Source organism: Bos indicus, chromosome 8, assembly GCF_029378745.1.
Source record: "Bos indicus isolate NIAB-ARS_2022 breed Sahiwal x Tharparkar chromosome 8, NIAB-ARS_B.indTharparkar_mat_pri_1.0, whole genome shotgun sequence".
Classification (NCBI taxonomy): Eukaryota; Metazoa; Chordata; class Mammalia; order Artiodactyla; family Bovidae; genus Bos; species Bos indicus.
Window position 1 is genome coordinate 94,422,635 of NC_091767.1, and position 17,127 is coordinate 94,439,761.

Consider the following 17,127-nt stretch of genomic DNA (forward strand, 5'->3'; position numbering starts at 1 on the left):
GCATATTATCATCCACTATTCTCTGTAAAAAGTCCAGTGCCAAGTTAATTAAAAATAGTAGGCCATCATTAACCACTGAATTAGTTGAAATGAAAAAAAATAGTATAAATATAAATCCAAGTATCTAAAATATTGCACAATAAGAAAAATTTATATATTATTTAATCCCCCAAACCACAATTCCAAATATTTTTGTAAAATATAACATAATCTTTATATGTAGGGAACATAAAACAAAGGAAGATAAACAACTAAGTAGAATATGCTGAAGAAGTTAAAAATTTTCCCTTTGATTGACTAATGAGTTATAATACATGGTGGTGTTTCTTAAGATCCCATTGACCCTCTTATTTTATATTTCCACTCTAATTCTGCACTATAAACTCAGGTTTTACTTTTAAGAACAAATTTTAAGTTAATTCCACATATTTGCCAGTGATAAGTATGTTGTCAAAAGTCTATGGAAGATAAAGAGTTTTTGTTGTTTTATTTTGCCATGAAAGAAATTTAGTTTGCAGCACAAATGGAAAGATTCCCCTGATTCAAAATAAAAATTAAGAATCAAAATTGTAATACTCCTTCAGAGAAATGGAAGTAAAACTAAGAGACAACCTTTTTTTTTCTTTTTAAGAATTTCTCACAATTCTTCTTGTCTTCCTGAAATATTTGCTCATATTTAGCTTATTCCTCAAATATATTCTAAAAGTAATGTAGGGAATATAAGCTCAAGTCTTGGCCACCATATATGACCTGTGTGATCTTTATTTGAGCCTGAGTTTTCTCATCTATCTTTCAACATTATCTGGTGATAATCCTTAAGAGTAGGGAAAATGTCATATCTATAATGAATCCCTAGTCCACACAAGGCACATCCACAGTGTTGAATAAATTAAAGAAGAAATCAACTCCAAGTCAGCACTTACATTATCTATCATTATTAATTAATGAAACAAATTTTAAAAGGTGGTGTATCAACCTAGAGGGGTAGGATGGGAAGGAGATGGGAGGGAGGTTCAAAAGGGAGGGGATGTATGTATACCTATGGTTGATTCATGTTGAGGTTTGACAGAAAACAACAAAATTCTGTAAAATAATTATCCTTCAATTAAAAAATAAATAAATTTTTTTAAAAGATGGTGTATACAAGACATGTAGCACACCACAAAGATGTCTTATAAATTAATTAAATTATACTGCCTCTTCTACCTACTGCCTTCCTTATTTCCTCTCTGGTTTTTGAAAATAAAAAAGTTAAGCAATGATTCATGGGTGTCTGTACCTGAATGAGGCAGTGAGAGACAATCATATGCTGCACTTTTCATTGTTATTACTTAATTAAAAGAAACTTTAAGATAGTATAAATGAGCTTACTATTATTTTTTTTACCTAGTACATTTTATGTACATACCTATTATCTATTGTTTTCTGAGTTTTGGACAATAAGGTAGTTAATCATGAATTCCTAAGTGGTTCCATTTGAGTAAAGTGCAAATCAGAGGAAGCACTAGTAGGAAGTGACTAAAGAGGAGGAGTTGACCAAAGAAAGTAAACTCAGGAGTTCAGCCTTCATTTTACCTGATTAAGGAAGGAATAGATGATGGGGAGACTTGAGGTGGAAAGAGACTAACAAGCCAGACAGAATAAATAGAGAAATACAAAAATGTAATGAGGCCCTCCTATGAGCCATATGCTTTCAAATAATGCCTCATTTGACCCTTAATAAGACAATAATACATTCAAATTTCACTATTAAGTTACATTTAACCCTTATGGTATGCTCAAATCTGGCCTCAGGAGAATTTCAAAATCCTTATTCATTGTAGCATATTCTCCATTCCAAATATCAGCATTACTTTGTTTTTGACGTATACTAGGAAATGACATAAGTATGATTAGTTAATGAATTAAGAAGAGGGCAATCTCATAAAAAGAAAGAGGTGTAAACCTTCTTAGTCATAAAATATGTGGCAGGAGCTTCTAATTTTTCTATTGTTTTCACTGTGACTGAAAGAGTTCCTATAGAACTCAAGATTCTCAGAGATGACAACTATAAACTTTGTATAAAGTACCAAAAAAATTACTCAGAAGAAGTAATGTTTTTGTGAGTTTCACATTTCAGGCTATTGGCTGAACTAGGCATTGTATGGAATGGGAAAAACTCTGATATTAAACTAGCACTTTCTCTGGACAAGCCAGTCGTGTTCTGGGAAAACACAGCCACTCTAACTTAAGAAAAGAATTCCAGAAAGGAGAGATACAGAAAAAGCATCATGTTCTGCGTTAAAATCTTAACCAGGTTCTTTGACTGACTCCTATGCACAACTCAGCTAAAGATAAAAAATGTACATTTAACTAAAATATGAACAGTTGACAAAAAGACCACATTTACAGTTTGATTCAAACCAGTTCATCACAAAACCAGCACATAGGAATTTATTGTAATTCAGAGTCTCCAAATATCACATTGTCCCAGAAACAATCCAAAATTACTTATCATATAAAGAATCTGAAATAGATGACACACTCTCAAGATAATAGGCAGTCAGTAGAAGCCAAAATTCTGAGATAGCCCAAATGTTGAAATTATAAGAAAGGATGATAACTAGTATAACTATTTAGATAAAGTAAAGGAAAAAATATTCACAAAGAAGAAAAAAATACCAAATTTCAGTGGAGAAATAACTACAGAAAGAACCAAATGGAAGTCTATAACTGGAAAGTATTACTATAATATCAGAAATTTAAAATTCATGGAATGGGTTTAACAAAAGAATAGAGATGATCCAACTGAGCTATCAGGGAAGCCCAAATAGAAGTGATAAAGAATCCAAAACCTGGAATAATATCAACATCATGGCACAATGAATCATTCTCTTTTCTCTCTCCTTCAGTCAGTTCAGTCACTCATTTGTGTCCAACTCTCTGCAATCCCATGGACTGCAACATGCCAGGCTTCCCTGTCCATCACCAACACCCAGAGCTTGCTCAAACTCATGTCCATCGAGTCAGTGACGCCATCCAACCATTTCATCCTCTGTCGTCCCCTTCTCCTCCTGCCCTCAATCTTTCCCAACATCAGGCTCTTTTCAAATGAGTCAGTTCTTCGCATCAGGTGGCCAAACTATTGGAGTTTCAGATTCAGCATCAGTCCTTCCAATGAATATTCAGGACTGATTTCCTTTAGGAAATGGGGTCGCAAAGAGTTGGACATGACTGAGCGACTTCACTCACCCACTCATTCAGCTTTCTTTATGGTCCAGCTCTCACATCTATACATGACTACTGGAAAAACCATAGCTTTGATTATACAGACCTTTGTCAGAAAGGTAATGTCTTTGTTTTTTAATATGCTGTCTAGGTTTGTCAACTATTATCGTCCCATATATGGGCTTCTGAGGTAACTGAGATGGTAAAGAATCTGTCTGCAATGCAGGAGACCCAGGTTTGATCCCTGGGTGGGGAGGATACCCTGGGGAAGGGAATGGCAACCCACTCCAGTATTCTTGCCTGGAGAATTCCATGGATAGAGGAGCCTGGAGGGCTACAGTCCACAGGGTCACAAAGAGTTGGACACAACTGAAGAAACATAGCAGCAGCAGCAGCATTGTCATATATATATATAATACATGCAATATACAAGATCTATGATAAAATATAAAGAGTGCCAACCTAGGCATAATATGTTCCAGAAGGAGAACAGAGAAAGAAGATGATTGAAAATGTATATAAAGAAATTATGACTGAAAACTTACCAAATCTAAAAAAGGGTTAGATGAAGGAATCACAGAGGGTCCCAAACAAGATGAAATCAAACAAACTCACATCAAGACATATCATAACTAATTAAAATGGCAAAAATTAAAGAGAGGATTCTAAAGGTATCAAGAGATAAACAGTCAGTTACAAGAGAACCTCCATAAGGCTATCAGTTGATTTATCTGCAGAAACTTTTCAGGCAGAAAGGGAGCGGCATGAAATATTCAAAATCCTGGAAGGAAAAAAACCTGAACTCCAGGATATTCTCCTCAGCAACATTATCATTAAGACTAGGAGGAAAAATAAAGGATTTCTCAGGCAAGCAAAACTTAAAAGATTACAGCAATACTAAACCTAACCTAAAAGAAATACTGAAAGGTCCTCTCCAGACAGCAAAGAAGCAAGAGTCTATAGGGAGAGGAAAAATCACAATAGGATAGGCAAATATACAAAAGGACTGAATCTCACTCTAAGCCAGTACATAGATTTAAAAAAACAAACAAACAAAAATTTGTAAAAGCAATTATAGCTACAATAAATAATAAACATGAACATGTAAAGTAGGAAAGGAAAATCACAAAATTTGGGGGAGGAAAGTAAAAAAAACATAGATCTTTTAGAATGCATTTTAATTTATATGACTATTAGTCTGAAGCATGTAGGTATTATTGTGGGTTAACATTCTTGAAAACTAGGGTAACCAGAAATCAGAAACTACAATAGATTCACACACACCCAAAAAAAAAAAAAAAAAGTAACTCAAGCATAAAAATCAAAGAAAACCATCAAATCAAAAAAGAAAAAGAAGAAAAAAATAAACAAAAATGAACTACAAAATCAACTGGAAAACAGGGTTAAAATGGCAATAAGTACATATCTATCAATAATTACTTTCAATGGCACTGGACTAACTGCTCTAATCAAAACATATAGGGTGAAATTTAGAATGATGGCACTGATGAACAAATTTGCAGGGCAGCAAAGGAGATGCAGACATAAAGAACAGACTTTGGGACACAGTAGGGGAAAGAAGGAGGGATAGGATTTGAGATAGTAGCACTGAAACATATACATTACTGTCTGTAAAACAGATAGTGGGAATTTGCTGTATGATGCAGGGAAATCAAATCTGGTGCTCTGTGACAACCTAGAGGGGAGGTATGGGATGGAAGCTGGGAGGGATGTTCATGTTGATGTAGGGCAGAAACCAACACAATATTGAAATTATCCTCCAATTTAAAAAAAATTTTTAAAGAGACAAACAAACAAAAAAGACACAATAGACCAGATAGACTTAATCATCACCTACAGGACACTACATTCAAAAAAATTAAAAAATACACATTCTTTTCAAGTGTGCATGAACCACATACAAAAATAAGTCTCTACAAATTTAAGAGGACAGAAATTATTTCAAGTGTCTTTTCTAACCCTAGCATTATGAAACTAGGAAATCAAACAGAAAGAAAAATAGGAAAAAACAAATACATGGAGACTAAACAACATGATACTAAAAAACCAATGGGTCCACAAAGAAGAAATCAGATATAAAGGACAATGAATAACTACCTTACAAAATTGATGGGATGCAAAATTAGTTCTAATAGGGAAGTTCATAGTGATACAGGATCTGGTTTTGAGACCTGATCTGCTATTGAGAAACTAATGAATAAAATAATCATATTTCCCATTTGTCTAGTATCTTAAAGTTTTCAAACATTTTCATATAAAGGATTGCATTCTATACTCACCTCACATTGACCAACTGATCTTTTCAAGTTGGATTTTAATAACTGTAGAACCCAGAGAATGTGTGATTTCAGAGATGGTCTAACACTATACTATTTGACTCCAGGTTTCCTTAAAATGTTCTTTACATTTTCATATATGAATATATTTGTAAACACAAATGAACAAGATAAAATAATGTAAATACTGAACAGTTGAGGGGGAAATACTACAGAGCATAGTGTTAGTGACAAAAAAATGTACAGTAAGTACTTAGTGAAGTTTAAAACCAAAAAAGGAACAGAAATATAAGGAAAGAATGAGGAAAGAAATTCGCATTCAGGAGTCAAATTGGTTCTTTTATATCAGAGCTAATTCTGGTAAAGTCTGGAAGATTTTCTAAACCTGTGGAATGTTCCCATTCATGCTACCTTCTTTTTCTTCTCTGTTGCCTCTATTAATTAAAGTAAAACTTTAAAGGAAAGAATGAATCATGAGTTATTTGAGAAACCTTGTTCCATAACCAATCAGGATGGGAATAAAAACTGCAAGGGTGGATCTCAGTACTCTGAAGCCTACAGGAAGGAAAACAAGGTAAGGGCAAGTGGCTGGTCAAGAAATGTGAAAGTGACCAAGGAATTTATCAGCAGGAGGTGTACCACTTCAACCTCTGCAGTTCCAAAATGACCCCTCTAAAACACCAATCCAAAAGTATCCAGTTCTTTCTTACAGCTCTTACTGGATGCTATAGTATACCATAGTAGTTTTAAAACTTTTCCCAGAAACTTTTATTTTTGCCAAATAAAATATGAAGAAACACAGAACATATGAAACAAAGGCAGAGCCAGCTAGAGGGTGAGGGGGTATCAGAGATCTGACTTCTTGGAATGTCCTATTCTACCCTCACTCTTTCAGTGCAATACAGATCCAACATACTATGAATGCATTTCCTTTGAATGCAAACAAAGGAACCCGTTTAGAAACTAGTGGAGAAGGAAAATATTTAATATTAAATATTCTTCATATTTTGTTCAAGTCAGTCTATATTCCTCAAGATTGTGACCCCTTGGTGATGTTTTGGTTTTCGTTTCCATGTTGTTTATATTTATATTTATGTGTGTATATATATATATTTATGTGTGTGTATGTGTGTATATATATGTATTGCTAACAGGTAGCATAATGCCTGAAACAAAGTAGATACTCAGTAAACACTGGTTGATTGAATAATTGAATTAAGGAAGAGATGACTCAATGAATGAATGGAAAGCTCATATTTTACAGGAAATTCATGTAACAGTAAAAATACCTAATCTGTGACACTTTAAATCCATTATTACAAAGTTCCCAGAGAACTGTACAACCAAGTTCTTCAGAGACTAAGTAATTTTTATGTCACTTAACAGTAATTATAATTTTCACTCAAAGTCATACTGCTCATCTGTTGAAACAAAAATAGATCAAATTTCCTCATCAGTTGGGATGTATGCACAAAGCCTCACATTCCTTCAGACAACTCTGTACAGAAGTATGCTTGCCAGATTGCAGGCAAGAGAATATCAGCTCTAGGAAAAATAGCATCATTTTTCTACTCTTTCCTATGAAACTCCAGTACTTTGGCCACCTCATGCGAAGAGTTGACTCATTGGAAAATACTCTGATGCTGGGAGGGATTGGGGGCAGGAGGAGAAGGGGACTACAGAGGATGAGATGTCTGGATGGCATCACTGACTCGATGGATGTGAATCTCAGTGAACTCCGGGAGTTGGTGATGGACAGGGAGGCCTGGTGTGCTGCAATTCATGGGGTCGCAAAGAGTCGGACACGACTGAGCGACGGATCTGATCTGATCTGATGATATACACACAGCCAGGTATCTAACACCCAAAAGTGGTCATCCCTCTCTAAATTCAAACACTACCCCATTATGAATTGCTGGGAGCCAGCATGAGGAACTCCGCCCGTGGCAAAAGTCATGAGGAAGGAGGCTCAGCATACGCAAAGGCGGGATTGAGCCTCAGGAGTCCCCCTGGAAATTCTCGAGCATCTACCCCCAAAACCAGAGTCTGCCTACTTTCTGATTTGTGCTCTCACCTACACCTTTGACTTTATGGAGGGCTGTCCCCCACTACCTCTCTCTGAAAAAAGGAGTTAACTTACAGCTCCAGTTAATAAAGTTCCTTGGTGTGATAGTGTTTCAACCTACAAACTCCTTTGGAAGTCCTCTAGCCTGCATGAATAGGTTTTTCCAGCCACATGTGATTGCTCAGGGCCTCCCAACTGTGAGGGGCATGAGATGTTCTAAACTGTCTAAATACAGATTCCTTTGAGCAGTTAAAAGATTGATTAGAAATTGGATTGGTGAAGGGTTTTTCACTTCTTGGGCCAATGTTTGCTGCTAAGTCTCCATATCCCTTACCTGCTGTGTCCCTGGCAGTGTATTGATTAATATAATTGGTGTAAGTAGTAGCTTTAATGTTTGTAACCTTGGACCCTTGAGTTAATTCTTTCTCTTGTTATAGCCCACCACACCTTTGCCCTGTAGGAATGCAACTTTATCTAATGCTTTTGGAGGGTGGCGCCTGACTAATCACCTTTAGAGAAAAATAAGTTTTCTGAAGAAAGGGTCTTAAAAGTTAACAGGCCTCCGGGCCAGAAGATGATGCAAATCACCTAAACTTTTGCATATGATAAGTTTGCAGGAAGAAACATACTGCCTGGCTTATTGCATGACTCTACCCCTTCCCCCATTATCCTCTATGCATAACTTAAGGTATAAAAACTACTTTGGAAAATAAAGTGCGGGCCTTGTTCACTGAAACTTGGTCTCCCCATGTCGTTCTTTCTCTCACTTTGTGGCTGAATTATTCAGCCTCTTTTCTCCACTGAATTTTCTCACTGAGCTATCCTTATTCTATTACTCTTTATATCCTTAATTAACGTTTAATTAAGCAATTGTTTCCTGATCCTCGCTGACGCCGTCCCCGCTTCAAATTCCCTGGATCCACCGGGGCTGGACCCTGGCAATGAATCATTTAGTGCTGAATTTATGTAGCACTCTGACCCTTAAAAGGCACTTTGTACTTTACCTTCCTAGGAAAGTTTTGAAACTAGAAAATTGATGCACATAGAAGATAAGCGGTTAAACTAGTTAAATGCTACTTCTGTTTACATAAGATTATAGAACTCATCATTCTAGAGTTAAACTAATTGTGGTTTGGATGAGAATCTTTTCTACCCATAGATTTCTTTCCCTTTTCTCTTTAAGAGAGTCATGAAGAACGTGGGCCTTAGATTTCTCTCACATTTAGACCCTAGGAACAGAAAAATGAGAATTTCAAGAATTAATGGTGCTACCAATCCTTACATTTATTTTGGAACTTACAGGTGAGAACTAGTCCTGCATTCAGAGTAAATGAATTTTTTAAAGCAACATTCACTTTCCCCCTGAGAAGCATTTCTGACAGAGTATATTCTTCACAGCTGCCTTCACATCTTTGTTCCTTAAACTGTAGATAAGGGGATTGAGCATAGGTGTCACGACTCCATAGAAGAGAGAGATGATTTTGTCTGTGACTTGGACTTTGTCTGCACCAGAGGAATCTTTAGCCTTGGGCTTTGCATACATGAAGAGGATGGTTCCATAGAATATAATCACCACTGTTAAGTGGGCAGAGCAGGTGGAGAAGGCTTTGCGCCTTCCCTCTGAAGAAGGAATCCTCAGGATGGTAGAGAGAATGAAAACATAGGAAATGAAAATAAAAAGTACTGGGACCACAAGAAAAATCATGTTAGCAACAACCATGCTAATAACATTTATGGAGATATCAGCACAGGCCAATTTTAAGACAGCCAAGATTTCACAAGTAAAATGATTAATGACATTATCCCCACAGAAAGGAAGCTGCATTGCAAGAGAGGTTTGCAACATAGAATTGACACCCCCTGCAATCCAGGACCCTGCAGCCATAGGCACATACGAATTCTTGCTCATAATGATGGGGTATCTCAAAGGGTTGCAGATGGCCACATAGCGGTCAAATGCCATCATGCTTAGAAGGACACACTCCGTGGCTCCCATAGCAAAAGAGAGAAACATTTGTACTCCACATCCGGAGAAGGAAATGGTCTTCTTTGTAGTTAAGAAACTGCTAAGAAATAAGGGGATAGAAGAACTGGTGTAGCAAATATCCAAGAATGATAAGTTACTGAGGAAAAAGTACATGGGGGTATGCAGGTGAGAGTCACAGACACTTACAATGATGATGACACCATTTCCCAGCAGGATCACCAGGTACATAAATAACACCAGTACGAAATAAATGGCTTCAAGCTCTGGGTAGCCAGAAAGCCCCAGCAGGACAAATTCTGTAACAGAAGACTGATTGGTCTTTCCCATATTAATGGTCTTTCCATTAACTAATGATCTTTCTCATTTTCTTTCAACAAAAGAAATTCTGCAGCAGTTGGAATACATGCGGATCTGTTACCGCAGTGTTTGTAAGAGCTGTTTGCATCCTTAAGTGGTTTCCCTTATGGGTAATGTGGACCTATAATTGGATACACAGATAGCATAAGAATATGCTAAAATCCTCTAAGCTAAAATCAGTTAGACTTTCAGAACTCATGAAGAAGGCTTAAATTCAAAGAAAAGAAAATGTGTCCTTTTTAGAAGAAATTCCGAACAAATACAGCTGGGTTAGAATTATGTCTCACATTATGAGTTTGAAATTATTTTGAATGCAATGTCACCATAACATTTTGATCAAACATTCCAGAATACAACTAATGTTTTCCATAACAAAAATAATTGTTTTACAGCTACTAAAATCAAATGGTATGTGTAATCCTGCATCAACAGTAATATAACCTCAGTTGCAAATAGATTGCAACTAGAAAAACAAACGAAAAAGCTACATCTTTAGCAAAAGGATGTTTGGTAATTTCTAATTTGAGGAGAAATGTATACCTATAATATCCTAAAATATTAATTAAGGCATTAGTAATACTTATAAAAGAAAATATTTTATATACAATTATTCTTCTTAGTCTCTTTTGGTACAAATTGGGAAATCTAAGTAACTCTATTTTCCTGCCAGATAAAGAATAACAAGTTGATCTCAGAAAACTTTAGTGCACCAGTCATAATCTCCAGTCAAAACAAAATATATGTATATATGAACTGAAAGATTTAAGGGACAGGGAATTTACTCTTTTACCTCCACATTTGAGAAAATATAGATTAGCTTCTCCCTCCACAGAAATCTAGCAGCTTAACTTCTGCTCTAAGAGCTGCTCTGCTGATGATCCTCTCACTGCATATTCAGAAAACCTATAATAAAGAGAGGTGAGTCATTCTAAAATATTCTTAAACATTAGCAATATGTTATAATTACTTGTATCAGTATTTTTATATTAAAACAGAAACAGAAGTTGACTTACTTTTTTATGAGATTGCTAGTCTCATAAATTCCAACCCAGTAAATTCAGTAAAATTCAGTAAAACAACTAAAAGAAGAACTATTTGTTTATCTTTTTTTTTCATTAATATAAAGTAGCTGTCATTTCTACATTGTGGGGAAAAAAAGGCAACTAACCACTAGCAAAACAGAACTGACTTTCAGTAAAATGAAAGCTAGAGCTTTTTACAGTCATTTATTTCACTAGTAAAGCATCAGCCAATGGAGTACCAAAACAACTTAAGATCTTTGCTGCTTTGAGGATGTTTTTAATCCCAAAAGCAATTTAAAGTTCACAGTCTGGTTTGAGTAGAATTTAGAAAATTTCTAGTACTTTGGGGATGAAGTCCCTTAGAAGCAATTAAAACAAAGTTGCTAATATGTAATATGTAACTCACAAAACAAATCTGATTCTACACCCTTTGGGAAGTACAAATTTAGAATTGTTAGCCAGGTAAAATCATTGACATGAAAATTAGAATTGACTATATCTGATGGAAAGACATGGTAGTAATCTGTGACACTTAGGTCAAAATTGAACTTACTCTCTGGATACAAAGAAGATGGTAAGACACTGGAATGAAATAAGTTATATATAGTGATGAGTGTTCTTGTATCTAAAACTACAGCATTTTTAGATCCACCTCATTAGAACTGCTTCAAATGTATTCTTTTTAATGGCTGAGTAATACTCCATTGTGTATATGTACCACTGCTTTCTTATCCATTCATCTGCTGATGGACATCTAGGTTGCTTCCATGTCCTGGCTATTATAAACAGTGCTGCAATGAACATTGGGGTACATGTGTCTCTTTCCCTTCTGGTTTCCTCAGTGTGTATGCCCAGCAGTGGGATTGCTGGATTATAAGGCAGTTCTATTTCCAGTTTTTTAAGGAATCTCCACACTGTTCTCCATAGTGGCTGTACTAGTTTGCATTCCCACTGGAGCCTATTATACAGAGTGAAGTAAGCCAGAAGGAAAAACACCAATACAGTACACTAATGCATATATATGGAATTTAGAAAGATGGTAACAATAACCCTGTGTACGAGACAGCAAAAGAGACACTGATGTATAGAACAGTCTTATGGACTCTGTGGGAGAGGGAGAGGGTGGGAAGATTTGGGAGAATAGCATTGAAACATGTAAAATATCATGTATGAAACGAGATGCCTGTCCAGGTTCAATGCACGATACTGGATGCTTGGGGCTAGAGCACTGGGACGACCCAGAGGGATGGTATGGGGAGGGAGGAGGGAGGAGGTTCAGGATGGGGAACACATGTATAGCTGTGGCGGATTCATTTTGATATTTGGCAAAACTAATACAATTATGTAAAGTTTAAAAATAAAATAAAATTAAAAAATAAATAAATAAAACTACAGCATTTTTAGAAACTGAAGTTCCAACAGGACATGCTACCTGTTGTGTGTGCAGAAGGTAAGAATATTATACAAAAAATAAGTAGGAAGTAGTGGGGAAGAGTTGTAAAGATTCATTTCAGAAAAAGAAAGAAAAACGGAAATCATCAGTTCAGCTCAGCCGCTCAGTAGTGTACGACAGTTTGCGAGCCCATGGACTGCAGCACGCCAGGCCTCCCTGTCTATCACCAACTCCCAGAATTTACTCAAACTTACATCCATTGATTTGGTGAAGCCATCCAGGCATCTCATCCTCTGTCGTCCTCTTCTCCTCCCACCTTCAATCTTTCCCAGCATCAGGGTCTTTTCAAATGAGTCAGTTCTTCACATCAGGTGGCCAAAGTATTGAAGTTTCAGCTTCAGCATCAATCCTTCCAAAGAATATTCAGGACTGATTCCCTTAGGATGGACTGGTTGGATCTCCTTGCAGTCCAAGGGACTCTCAAGAGTCTTCTCCAACACCACAGTGCAAAAACATCAATTCTTTCGTGTTCAGCTTTTCTTATGGTCCAGTTCTCACATCCATACATGACTACTGGACAAACCATAGCTTTGACTAGAGAGACCTTTGTCAGCAAGGTAATGTCTCTGCTTTTTAATAAGCTGTCTATGTTGGTCATAACTTCTCTTCCAAGGAGCAAACGTCTTTTAATTTCATGGCTGCAGTCACCATCTGCAGATATTTTGGAGCCCCCCAAAATAAAGTAGGTCACTGTTTCCCCACCTATTTGCCATGAAGTAAGTGATGGGACCAGATGTCATGATCTTAGTTTTCTGAATGTTGAGTTTTAAGCCAACTTTTTCACTCTTCTCTTTCACTTTCATCAAGAGGCTCTTTAGATTCCTTCACTTTCTGCCATAAGGGTGGTGTCATCTGCATATCTGAGGTTATTGATATTCCTCCCGGCAATCTTGATTCCAGCTTGGGCTTCATCCAGCCCAGCATTTCTCATGATGTACTCTGCATATAAGTTAAATAAGCAGGGTGATAATATACAGCCTTGATGTACTCCTTTTCCGATTGGAAACAGTCTGTTGTTCCATGTCCAGTTGTAACTGTTGCTTCCTGACCTGCATATAGGTTTCTCAAGAGGCAGGTGAGGTGGTCTGGTATTCCCATCTCTTTAAGAATTTTCCACAGTTTGTTGTGATCTACACAGTCAAAGGCTTTGGCATAGTCAATAAAGCAGAAATAGATGTTTTTCTGGAACTCTCTTGCTTTTTCAATGATCCAGCGGATGTTGGCAATTTGATCTCTGGTTCCTCTGCATTTTCTAAATCCAGCTTGAATATCTGGAAGTTCACGATTCACATATTGTTGAAGCCTGGCTTGGAGAATTTTGAACATTACTTTACTAGCATGTGAGATGAGTGCAATTGTGCGATACTTTGAGCATTCAAAACTGATTTCCTTTACAATGGACTGGCTGGATCTCCTTGCAGTCCAAGGGACTCTCAAGCGTCTTCTCCAACAAAACAGTTCAAAAGCATCAATTCTTCAGCGCTCAGCTTTCTTTATAGTGAGACTCTCACATGCATATATGAATAGCCTTGACGAGACAGACCTCTGTTGGCAAAGTAATGTCTCTGCTTTTTAATAAGCTGTATAGGTTGCTCATAACTTTTCTTCCAAGGAGCAAGCGTCTTTTAATTTCATGGCTGCAGTCACCATCTGCAGCCATTTTGGAGCCCCAAAAAATAAAGTCAGCCACTGTTTCCACTGTTTCTCCATCTATTTGCCATGAAGTTATGGGACTGAATGCCATGATCTTTGTTTTCTGAATGTTGAGCTTTAAGCCAACTTTTTCACTCTCCTCTTTCACTTTCATCAAGAGGCTCTTTAGTTCTTCTTCACCTTCTGCCATAAGGGTGGTGTCATCTGCATATATGAGGTTATTGATATTTCTCCTGGCAATCTTGATTCCACCTTATGCTTCATCCAGCTCAGTGTTTCTCATGGTGTACTCTGCATATAAGTTAAATAAACAGAGTGATAATATACAGCCTTGATGTACTCCTTTTCAGATTTGGAAACAGTCTGTTGTTCCATGCCCAGTTATAACTGTTGCTTCCTGACCGGTATACATATTTCTCAAGAGGCAGGTCAGGTGTTCTGGTATTCCCATCTCTTGAAGAATTTTCCACAGTTTATTGTGATCCAGACAGTCAAAGGCTTTGGCATAGTCAATAAAGCAGAAATAGATGTTTCTTGCTCTTGGTTTTCGAACTCTCTTGCTTTTTTGATGATCCAGTGGATGTTGGCAATTTGATCTCTGGTCCCTCTTCCTTTTCTAAATCCAGCTCGAATATCTGTAATTTCATGGTTCACATACTGTTGAAGCCTGGCTTGGAGAATTTTGAGCATTAGTTTGCTAGTGTGTGAGATGAATGCAATTGTGCAGTAGTTTGAGTATTCTTTGGCATTGCCTTCTTAGGGATTGGAATGAAAACTGACCTTTTCCAGTCCTGTGGCCACTGCTGAGTTTTCCAAATTTGGTGACATATTGAGTGCAGCACTTTCACAGCATCATCTTTCAGGATTTGAAATAGCTCAACTGGAATTTCATCACCTCCACTAGTTTAGTTCGTAGTGATGCTTCCTAAGGCCCACTTGACTTCATATTCCAGGATGTCTGGCTCTAGGTCAGTGATCACACCATCGTGATTATCTGGGTCATGAAGATCTTTTTTGTACAGTTCTTCTGTGTATTCTTGCCACCTCTTCTTAATATCTTCTGCTTCTGTTAGGTCCCTACCATTTCTGTCATTTTTGACCCCATCTTTGCATGAAATGTTCCCTTGGTATCTCTAATTTTCTTGAAGAGATCTCTAGCATTTCCCAATCTATTGTTTTCCTCTATTTCTTTGCACTGATCACTGAGAAAGGCTTTCTTATCTCTCCTTGCTATTCTTTGGAACTCTGCATTCAAATGGGTATATCTTTCCTTTCCTCCTTTGCTTTTGGCTTCTCTTCTTTTCACAGCTATTTGCAAGGCCTCTTCAGACAGCCATTTTGCTTTTTTGTATTTCTTTTTCTTGGGGATAGTCTTGCTCCCTGTCTCCTGTACAACGTCACAAACCTCCGTCCATAGTTCATCAGGCACTCTGTCTATCAGATCTAGTCCCTGAAAATGATAAAATATGGTCCACTGGAGAAAGGAATGGCAAACCACCTCCTATTCCTGCCTTGAAAACCCCATGAACCGTATGAAAAGGCAAAAAGATAGGACACTGAAAGATGAACTCCCCAGCTCGGTAGGTGCCCAATATGCTACTGGAGATTAGTGAGAAATAACTCAAAGAAGAATGAAGATATGGAGCCAAAGCCAAAACAACACCCAGTTGTGGATGTAACTGGTGATGGAAGCAAGGTCTGATGCTGTAAAGAGCAATATTGCATCAGAGCAGATCAGTCCCTCATCGTGTCCAACTCTTTGCAACCCCATGAATCACAGCACACCAGGCTTCCCTGTCCATCACCAACTCCCGGAGTTCACTCAGACTCATGTCCATCAAGTCAGTGATGCCATCCAGCCATCTCATCCTCTGTCGTCCCCTTCTCCTCTTGCCCCCAATCCCTTCCAGCATCAGAGTCTTTTCCAATGAGTCAACTCTTCGCATGAGGTGGCCAAAGTTAGGTCCATGAATCAAGGCAAATTGGGAGTAGTCAAACAGGAGATGGCAAGAGTGAACATCGACATTTTAGGAATCAGCAAACAAATTGAACTGGAATGGGTGAATTTAACTCAGATGACCATTATATCTGTTACTGTGGGAAAGAATCTCTTAGAAGAAATGGAGTATCTATCATAGTCGACAAGAGTCTGAAATACATTACTTGGATGCAATCTCAAAAAACGACAGAATGATCTCTTTGATTCCAAGGCAAGCCATCCAATATCATGGTAATCCAAGCCTATGCCCTGACCAGTAATGCTGAAGAGGCTGAAGTTGAATGGTTCTATGAAGACCTACAAGACCTCCTAGAATTAACACCCAAAAAAGATATCATTTTCATTTTAGGGGATTGGAATGCAAAAGTAGGAAGCCAAGAAACACCTGGAGTAACAGGTAAATTTGGTCTTGGATTACAGAATGAAGCAGGGCAAAGGCTAATAGAGTTCTGCCAAGAGAACACACTGGTCATAGCAAATACCCTCTTCCAAAAACCCAAGAGAACACTCTACACATGGATGTCACCATATGGTCAACACCAAAATTATTATTTGCAGCCAAAGATGGAGAAGCCCTATACAGTCAGCAAAAACAAGACCAGGAGATGACTGTAGCTCAGATCATGAATTCCTTATTGCCAAAGTCAGACTTAAATTGAAGAAAGCAAGGGAAACCACTAGACCATTAAGGTATGACCTAAATCAAATCCCTAATGATTATATGCTTAGCCTAGCCTACCTTAAACAATCTCAGAACACTTACATACATTAGTCTATAGTTGGGCAAAATCATCTAACACAAAACTTATTTTATAATATAAAGTGTTTAATATTATCATGTAACTTATTGAATACTGTACTTAAAGTGAAAAGCAGAGGAGTTGTCTGGGTTCAGAATGGCTGTATCAGTTGCTGACACTCATGATTGCTTAGCTGACTGTGAGCTGCGGTGGCTGCTACCCAGTATCTCAGCAGAGTATCATGTATCACTAGGCCAGGAAAAGATAAAAATTCAAAATTTGAAGTACACTTTCCTCTGAGTGGTACGACTTTGTTACCATCATCGAGTCAAACAAACAAGTTAAAA

The 17,127-nt window shown here is 37.3% G+C and overlaps 1 protein-coding gene across 1 annotated transcript; it reads right to left on the reverse strand.

The window, feature by feature from the left end:
- Positions 1-6,873: 6,873 nt before the first annotated feature.
- On the reverse strand, positions 6,874-10,361 carry LOC139184632 (olfactory receptor 13C7-like). The gene has a single exon (XM_070795222.1). It carries the CDS (start codon positions 9,881-9,883, stop codon positions 8,921-8,923), a length of 963 nt encoding a protein of 320 aa, XP_070651323.1. The 5' UTR covers positions 9,884-10,361; the 3' UTR covers positions 6,874-8,920.
- Positions 10,362-17,127: the final 6,766 nt, after the last annotated feature.

What these genes read in the sequence shown, in the direction of transcription:
- LOC139184632 (XM_070795222.1), bottom strand. Translation starts at nt 9,883, where the DNA reads ATGGGAAAGACCAATCAGTCTTCTGTTACAGAATTTGTCCTGCTGGGG.